Below are 9,522 nucleotides of genomic sequence, written 5' to 3'. Positions count from 1 at the left end.
TAATAATAATAATGCGGCGTTCCATCTGAAACAGAAAGAAATCTTATTAGTATATTAATTTAATGTTTATAAATCTAATATAAATTTAAAAAAAGAAGATACATTATCCTCCTGGAGCCGCAAGCTCTTCCTCCCAATATTCCTCCCATTCCTCCTTCTCCCAATTTTCAGCCTCTTCCTCCTCCTCCCAATTTTCAGCCTTTTCCTCCTCCTCCCTATTTTCCTCTTCTTCATAGGGCTCAACCCCAAAAAGCGGCCGCAAATAGAAGATATCTTCATATTGATCAGGGTCCACGCATGCCCACTCGCGGACCCCTCGCATATTGCCCCACAAATTGGCGTGCACCCATCGAAGATTTTCACGCACCCACCGCATGTATCGGCGGTGGATCACGTCAATTTGTACGAACTGAAATATATTATTAATTAATAAATATCACACATAATCTCGCACACAAAAACACTGAACACTACTAACAAGATTAAGGTGAAACATTGGCATTTTCGAATATTTTCACTTGAAACACACTTAATGGACTGTTAAACGTTCGCTGTCAGACACTTTGTGACAGATGTCACGTCCCACGACTTATTTTTCCGAATCGCATGTTGTAAATGCGACCAAGCCTTAAGTTTTGTTAGACTAGGAACTTTGTGCCATTTATGTACAGTAAAGTTAAATGAATTTGACCAAAACCCCGCAAATATAGACGGACTAATTAATAACTTTGATCGAAATCTGGTACTCCGAGCCGAGGAAATACCCCAGCTACCCAATCTGTTCTATTAATTCACATTTCGCCTTAATTGAATGTCGCGATCGTTCGCGATCTTTATTAATATCCTCGCGTACTTAACCAAGGCCTATACCAAGGCCCTAGCAAAAAGACAGGAATTAGATAAGCAACGCTACGGAGCGAGAGAACGCCCTGACTCCGGAAGACGAGATGAGTTATCTCGACGGCCGCATACCTACCCGATATCGCCGAGGCCGTATGGTCAAAACTATTCTCGGAACTACAGTACAGATAACGCCTCCCGAGATAACTACACGCGGACATACCAGCCGCGTGACCGAGTCGAACGACCGCAATATGCTAACCGTGACACCAGGAACGTACCAAGTAATCTTAATACTAACGCCCCTCCCCCGCGTAATGATCAATCGACTAAGTGGTGCCGGTATTGCAAAAACTCCGGACACACGATAGAAGAATGTCGTAAGAGACAATACAATAACGCGAGAAAAGTCGAATCGGGAAACGCGACGGGCCCCGCGGGACAAACGGGCGTAACTCGCCAAGGGCCCTTACAACAAACGATTCGCCCGGTAAACCCGGTAGAAGCGGCCAGCTGCACGAGTGCAGAATCGCAACCCTAAATCCGCAACATTTTTCTCACGCGCCCACCGTCGCGTTAGCCGCAGACGGTCTATTACAAGAAACGAGTTTCATGGTTGACACGGGCGCGGCTCCAAATCTAATCAAGTTCAGAAGTCTACATCCCGAAGCGAATATCCTCGCCACCGATAAATTACTCCTTAGTGGAATAACGGACGGTAAAATCGAGACGCTCGGGTCCATACAAATTCTATACATGAGATACCCCATAGATATGCACGTAGTACGAAACAATTTCCCGATACCTCAGGAAGGGATCTTAGGATCTGACTTCTTTCGGGACGCCTCAAAAATCGATTTCAAAAATCAATTCGTACTCTGGAAAGGGATGCGTGTTCCCTTTGCTCAACGCGACACCGTGGTCATTCCCGCCAGATCGCGTGCAACGTTTTATGTGAAAGTTACCAATCCTCATATTTTAACGGGATACATTCCGCGACTTAGCGTCTGCGAGAATGTTTATCTCGGCGATGCTGTAGTTACGAACCGTAACGGGAGAGCTTATCTCCAAGTTGTGAACGCAAGCGATCTAGATAGAGAACTTGTAGTACCCACTGTCACCAGTAAACACTAAGCAGTACAGATTTCCGCCAATCCACAAAGAAGAAATAAATAAGCAGATAAAAGAATTATTAGATAATGATGTGATTAGACCATCCGAGTCTCCTTATAATTCTCCCTTGTGGATTGTGCACAAAAAACCCGACTCCAAAGGAAATAAAAGGTGGCGAATGGTCATTGACTATCGTATGTTAAATGAAAAAACGATAGGAGACGCATACCCACTCCCGAATATTACGGAGATCCTGGATCAATTAGGTAGCGCGAAGTACTTTAGCGTTTTCGATCTCGCATCAGGATTTCATCAGATACCAATGCATGAGTCACACGCGGAAAAAACAGCTTTTTCTACGCCTCTCGGGCATTACGAATTTAGCCGTATGCCATTCGGTCTCAAGAATGCTCCTGCAACTTTTCAGCGACTCATGGATCAGGTTTTGACGGGACTGCAGGGTAGCGAACTCTTCGTCTATCTAGATGATATTGTATTATACGCAAGCTCACTCCAAGAACATGAAATTAAATTTAATAAACTTACCGGGAGACTAAGACAAGCTAATTTGAAACTCCAACCGGACAAATGTGAATTCCTGAGGAAGGAAGTCGGCTACTTGGGCCATATTATCAGCGATAGAGGTGTGAGGCCGGATCCCGCGAAGATTCGAGCGGTAAAGGAATTTCCGACACCTAAGAACGAAAAAAATATCAAACAATTCCTCGGATTAGCAGGTTACTACCGTAGATTCATTCCTAATTTCTCTAAAATAGCGCGTCCCCTAACGGATTTACTGAAAAAGGACGAACATTTCGACTGGAAGAAGGAGCAAGAATTAGCCTTTTTGCAACTCCGCGAAACGCTGTGTACAGAACCATTATTGCAATACCCCGATTTTACAAAACCTTTTGTAGTTACCACCGACGCTTCGGGCTACGCGATAGGCGGCATACTAAGCCAGGGACCAGTCGGGAAAGACCTTCCTATCGCTTACGCGCCGCGTCTGTTGAACTCTCCAGAAAAAAATTATTCTACAATTGAAAAGGAACTTTTAGCTATTGTATATTGTGTAAATTATTTCCGCCCCTACTTAAACGGACGGAAATTTCAACTAATCACTGATCATAAACCGTTGGTATGGTTACATTCAGTAAAAGACCCGACTTCCAGATTGGGCCGTTGGCGCTTAAAACTAGCCGAGTATGAGTATGAAGTGATTTATAAAGCAGGAAAGATGAACGTGAACGCGGATGCGCTATCGCGAAATCCGACACACGTCCATGCGATAACAAAAGGGACACAAAGGAACGTTGAGACCCGAATGTTCCCTCTCAAGCGCGATAATGTAATAACCAGCTCCAACGAATCTTTATTTAATGCTAGAAATTCTAGACCCGGTAACGAACTTGCACCGACCGATGACGGCATAGCAGATAGCGATACGGAACTACCATTAACGCCAAGCGACATTAACGAAACTCTAAGCGATAGCGAGACCGACAGCAGCTCCGACTCCGATAATGCCTCTTGTATATTTGATAACGTTAATGAAACCGCTTCCACGAAAAATGTAACGGGACCAAAAATCGTAGCAATTCCCGACAATTTCACAACCCGTAGAGATAATCTTGTAATCTTTACCACACAACAGGGTGCGCCTATTGACCTGGGAGCCCGGCTGCTCCAGGAAACAAAGTCATTACCCATGATTAAAGATGCCACACTAGCCAGAGGCAAAGTAAATAAAAACGGTAATCGCCACATAATATCGTTAGTTGTAATAGAACGAATATTTGGAGTAACAGAGAAAAATATTATAAAGGAAGCATTGTGCTCGCTCTTAGATATCGTCACGGAACTGGATTTGCGATCGGTTTCCATAGCGAAAGGGGACGTAGATAATGTTCCCTGGGAGATAGCACACTCGCTACTTACTCGCATACTAGGAAACACCAATGTAAACATATTTATATGTACAAATAAAATAACAACCCCTGCGGAGAACGATAGACATGAGATCATGATAGAAAACCATTGTTCGGCAATAGGAGGACACAAGGGTGTAACGAAAACATACAATCGCGTTAAGAAAAATTATTATTGGCCTGGAATGAAGGCAGACATACAAACTTTTGTTCGAAATTGTCGTTCGTGTCAGCTAAAGAAACTTGTTAGAGTAAAAACCAGACAACCAATGGTACTGACGGACACCCCTGATTCCGCCTTTGAAAAGATCTCAATGGATATCATGGGCCCTCTGCCCACCACACAACCAGGCAATGTGTATATATTAACCATTCAAGACCTACTAACAAAATATTCATTAGCCCTCCCTCTCGGGCCCTCTGCCCACCACACAACCAGGCAATGTGTATATATTAACCATTCAAGACCTACTAACAAAATATTCATTAGCCCTCCCTCTCCAACATGCAGGTGCGATCGACGTAGCGGATGCTTTCACTAACGACTTTATATGCACATTCGGTGCTCCGAAAGCTATCCTGACCGACCAAGGCTCACACTTTCTTAATAGCCTTATGCGAAATGTAGCGCACAAATTCAAAATCAGACACTTTAAAACCACGGCATACAGACCGCAATCAAACGGCTCAGTGGAACGATCACATCAAGTACTCTGGGAATACTTAAAACAATTTGTAACTAAAAACAATGACTGGGATAGACATTTAAGATTAGCGTCATTTTCATACAATACTAGCGTCCATGAAGGCACGCGATACACCCCCCACGAACTAGTGTTCGGCAATGTAGCCAAAGTACCCTCCGGCGAATCAGATACGACTAATGAGACAAATGAAAGCTACGCAAAGTATTTGACCGACCTGTTTAATAAAATCAAAAACGCACAAGCAATAGCGCGCGAAAACCTAATTAATTCTAAGGAAAGGTCGAAGCGATATTATGACCGTAAGATTAAGATCCGTAAATTTAAGCTAGGCGATAATGTATACCTGCTTAAGGAACCCACGAAAGGGAAATTAGGAGACCAATATACTGGTCCGCATAAAATAATAGAATTGTTAAGAAATAATAATGTTAGAATAACCATAAGTAAAAATAGGACAAAACTTGTGCACGAAGACAAACTAAAGCACTCGCCCCATAGTGCCCCCTCCATGCCAAACCCCCACCACGAGGACCATCACCAGGAAGACTATAACATCGGCATACCGGCGGAGGACCGGCCAGTAACGAGCAAACCATAAGATGAGAACTTTCTTACCGATAACCGCCATCATCGCGCTCTGTTTCCCCATCTCTCATAGCCTGATAGGTTATGATTGTGGAGGAAAAGGACTCAACATAACCTCATTGTCCTTACTGGACATAGGCAGATGTGAGGTCGACAACCTGGAGCCCAACAAGGAGGATGTCTACGTCCAACTACTGCAGCTTTCTGAGTACGACCGCACAGATGTGATTCAATGCAAGATTGAGGTAGACCGAACAATCTATTACTGCGGGATGCACTCCCATATCTCCATTGTCCAGGGAGGTCGACGGCAGTATATGCACGAACTCTCTGACTCCATTTGTAAAAAGATGCAGAATTCAGGAGCCATTACGATGGGAACGGGCCAACAGAGCATCATACAGGGCCTCAAAAGAAATAGCACGAACACGCGTTCTATTACACTAGCAGGCTCCACCTCCGTGGACGGACGATGTTCCGGAACGGAATATAGCGACGCCTTTGGAACCTGGGAAGACGTCGTCGTCCAAGCAGTCGTCAAAGTAACCCTACGAGACTTTGAAGTCTCGATCGACCGAAAATCGAACGAGGTGATCCTCCCATCTGGCGTGCACTGCAAGGCATCACCAGGCGAATGCCTCGATACCGACGGATCGGAAACTTACTGGAATATCGCCCCGAGAGACAGCTGCCATTTCGACAGGTATGATGTTCTCTATGAGGGAATAGCCAGCAAACTGACCGCCAAAGGGAACTACTCAACACCAACAGTATATACGGTGACAACCAAGGAAACCACATTCGCGCTCACTAAAACAACAGAGCTCAACCTATGTGGATACCGCCTGCTGCAAACTGAGCACCCGAAGTTATCAGTTTTGGAAACACAAAGAGGTAAAACCTTCAAAACCAGAGCCAGGGTATCTGTCAACAACTTAGACATATTCTCTTATGTGAACTCGAAATTCTTGTATGTGGAGAAACACATCAAAACACAGCTCACACAATTATACCGAGACATTATGGAACAGAAATGCGCCCTGGAAAACAGATATCCCTCTGCAACATGCAGGTGCGATCGACGTAGCGGATGCTTTCACTAACGACTTTATATGCACATTCGGTGCTCCGAAAACTATCTTGACCGACCAAGGCTCACACTTTCTTAATAGCCTTATGCGAAATGTAGCGCACAAATTCAAAATTAGACACTTTAAAACCACGGCATACAGACCGCAATCAAACGGTTCAGTGGAACGATCACACCAAGTACTCTGGGAATACCTAAAACAGTTTGTAAATAAAAACAATGACTGGGATAGACATTTAAAATTAGCGTCATTTTCATACAATACTAGCGTCCATGAAGGCACGCGATACACCCCCCAGGAACTAGTGTTCGGCAAAGTAGCCAAAGTACACTCCAGCGAATCAGACACGACTAATGAGATAAATGAAAGCTACGCAAAGTATCTGACCGACCTGTTTAATAAAATCAAAGACGCACGAGCAATAGCGCGTGAAAACCTAATTAATTCTAAGGAAAGGTCGAAGCGCTATTACGACCGTAAGATTAAGACCCGTAAATTTAAGCTAGGAGATAACGTATACCTACTTAAGGAACCCACGAAAGGGAAATTAGGAGACCAGTACACTGGTCCGCATAAGATAATAGAATTGTTAAGAAATAATAATGTTAGAATAACCATAAGTAAAAATAGGACAAAACTTGTGCACGAAGACAAGCTAAAGCACTCGCCCCATAATGCCCCCTCCACGCCAAACCCCCACCACGAGGACCAGCACCAGGGAGGCTATAACAGCGGCATACCGGCGGAGGACCGGCCAGTAACGAACAAACCATAAGATGAGAACTTTCTTACCGATAGTCGCCATCATCGCGCTCTGTTTCCCCATCTTTCATAGCCTGATAGGTTATGATTGTGGAGGACAAGGACTCAACATAACCTCACTGTCCTTGCTGGACATAGGCAGATGTGAGGTCGATAACCTGGAGCCCAACAAGGAGGATGTCTACGTCCAACTACTGCAGCTTTCTGAGTACGACCGCACAGATGTGATTCAATGCAAGATTGAGGTAGACCAAACAATTTATTACTGCGGGATGCACTCCCATATCTCCATTGTCCAGGGAGGTCGACGGCAGTATATGCACGAACTCTCTGACTCCATTTGTAAAAAGATGCAGAATTCAGGAGCCATTACGATGGGAACGGGCCAACAGAGCATCATACAGGGCCTCAAAAGAAATAGCACGAACACGCGTTCTATTACACTAGCAGGCTCTAACTCCGTGGACGGACGATGTTCCGGAACGGAATATAGCGACGCCTTTGGAATCTGGGAAGACGTCGTCGTCCAAGCAGTCGTCAAGGTAACCCTACGAGACTTTGAAGTCTCGATCGAGCGAAAATCAAACGAGGTGATCCTCCCATCTGGCGTGCACTGCAAGGCATCACCAGGCGAATGCCTCGATACCGACTGATCGGAGACTTACTGGAATATCGCCCCAAGAAACAGCTGCCATTTCGACAGGTATGATGTTCTCTACGAGAGAATAGCCAGCAAACTGATCGCCAAGGGGAACTACTCAACACCAGCAGTATATACGGTGACAACCAAGGAAACCACATTTGCGCTCACCAAAACGACGGAGCTCAACCTATGTGGATACCGCCTGCTGCAAACTGAACACCCGAAATTATCAATTCTGGAAACACAGAGAGGCAAAACCTTCAAAACCAGAGCCAGAGTATCTGTCAACAACTTAGACGTTCTCTACGAGAGAATAGCCAGCAAACTGATCGCCAAGGGGAACTACTCAACACCAGCAGTATATACGGTGACAACCAAGGAAACCACATTCGCGCTCACTAAAACAACAGAGCTCAACCTATGTGGATACCGCCTGCTGCAAACTGAGCACCCGAAGTTATCAGTTTTGGAAACACAGAGAGGTAAAACCTTCAAAACCAGAGCCAGGGTATCTGTCAACAACTTAGACATATTCTCTTATGTGAACTCGAAATTGGAGAAACTGGAGAAACACATCAAAACACAGCTCACACAATTATACCGAGACATTATGGAACAGAAATGCGCCCTGGAAAACAGATATCTCTCTCTCTTCTCTCTCTGGCAAGCATAGCGCCTGACGAGATGGCCTACAGAATAATGAAGGAACCAGGATACACCGCAATAATGGCCGGCGAAGCCATGCACCTGATCAAGTGTGTACCTGCAGAGTGCCGCGTGCGATCCGTGGAAGGCTGTTACAATAAGCTACCGGTCACCTACAAGAACCAATCAATATTCTTACTACCCGGATCGAGAATACTCACCAAAACAGGAACACCGAAGGATTGCAATGAACTCCTGCCGACGATGTACAAAATCTACAACACCTGGTACCGGCTAATGCCAAAACCAGTTGAATCAATAGCGCCACCAATATACACTCGTTAACGAAACCAGCATGGAAGTATGTCAGCCCAACATCCCTTGCCACCAGCGGCATCTATACGAACGAGGACCTCGACCGCTTACGTGACCACATCATGTTTCCCATGGAAAAACCCTCCATGCTAAGTACAATAGCACGAGGAGCGATGGGCCAGGAGATTCCAGCGGGTAGTTTCTCCCTGATAAACCTATTTCACGAGAAAACATTGGATCAGATTGCAGAGAGTGCAGGCATGCGTCTCTGGAAGGGATTTATGACATTTGGGTCCGCCAGTGCAGGGATACTCGCAATATTCATGGTTGTCCGGCCCGCAAAATTAATAGTGGACACAATCATCCATGGTTACGCTCTCCATTCAATTTACGGGTGGAGTCTACATCTACTGGGAGCAATATGGACATCAGTAACAAATCTACAAATCTACACCTGTACATGGGAACCCCGAGCAGATGAAACGACGGAGGCAACGGCGGAAACCAGCGTCCCAATCAAATACCCCCGCCAACCGAAGAATTATTCCCCATAACCCCTTCTACGACCGAAAATCTGCACCCCAAAGCCCCCCCCCCCACCAGAAGAAATAGCCCCACAACCCCGAGTGCTTTACACCAATGAAATGCGCAGAGATTTCAAAAAACTCAGAAAGCTGTTAGATGAATAAGACTAAAATAAGGAATAACATAAGAAACATATAACGAAATTCGATTATGTAATTGATAATGTAATCTTGTAGTATGTATACAAAGGAAAATGTCGAATCTTGGTTCAACATTTTCCTTTAAGGGGGGAGGTGTCACGTCCCGCGACTTATTTTTCCGGCTCCCGCTATTATCGCATGTTGTAAATGCGACCAAGCCTTAAGTTT

The 9,522-nt window shown here is 45.0% G+C and overlaps 1 protein-coding gene across 1 annotated transcript; it reads left to right on the top strand.

The window, feature by feature from the left end:
* The first annotated feature begins 4,302 nt into the window (after nt 1-4,302).
* Nucleotides 4,303-7,968, top strand: LOC115238865. The gene is made up of 2 exons (XM_029813000.1): nt 4,303-4,392; nt 6,246-7,968. The coding sequence occupies exon 2, from the start codon at nt 7,041-7,043 to the stop codon at nt 7,677-7,679; it is 639 nt and encodes a 212-aa protein (XP_029668860.1). The 5' UTR covers nt 4,303-4,392; nt 6,246-7,040; the 3' UTR covers nt 7,680-7,968.
* Nucleotides 7,969-9,522: the final 1,554 nt, after the last annotated feature.

This window comes from Formica exsecta, unplaced genomic scaffold, assembly GCF_003651465.1.
Source record: "Formica exsecta isolate Colony F162 unplaced genomic scaffold, ASM365146v1 scaffold361, whole genome shotgun sequence".
NCBI lineage: Eukaryota > Metazoa > Arthropoda > Insecta > Hymenoptera > Formicidae > Formica > Formica exsecta.
This window is presented reverse-complemented; position numbering and strand designations above follow the sequence as displayed.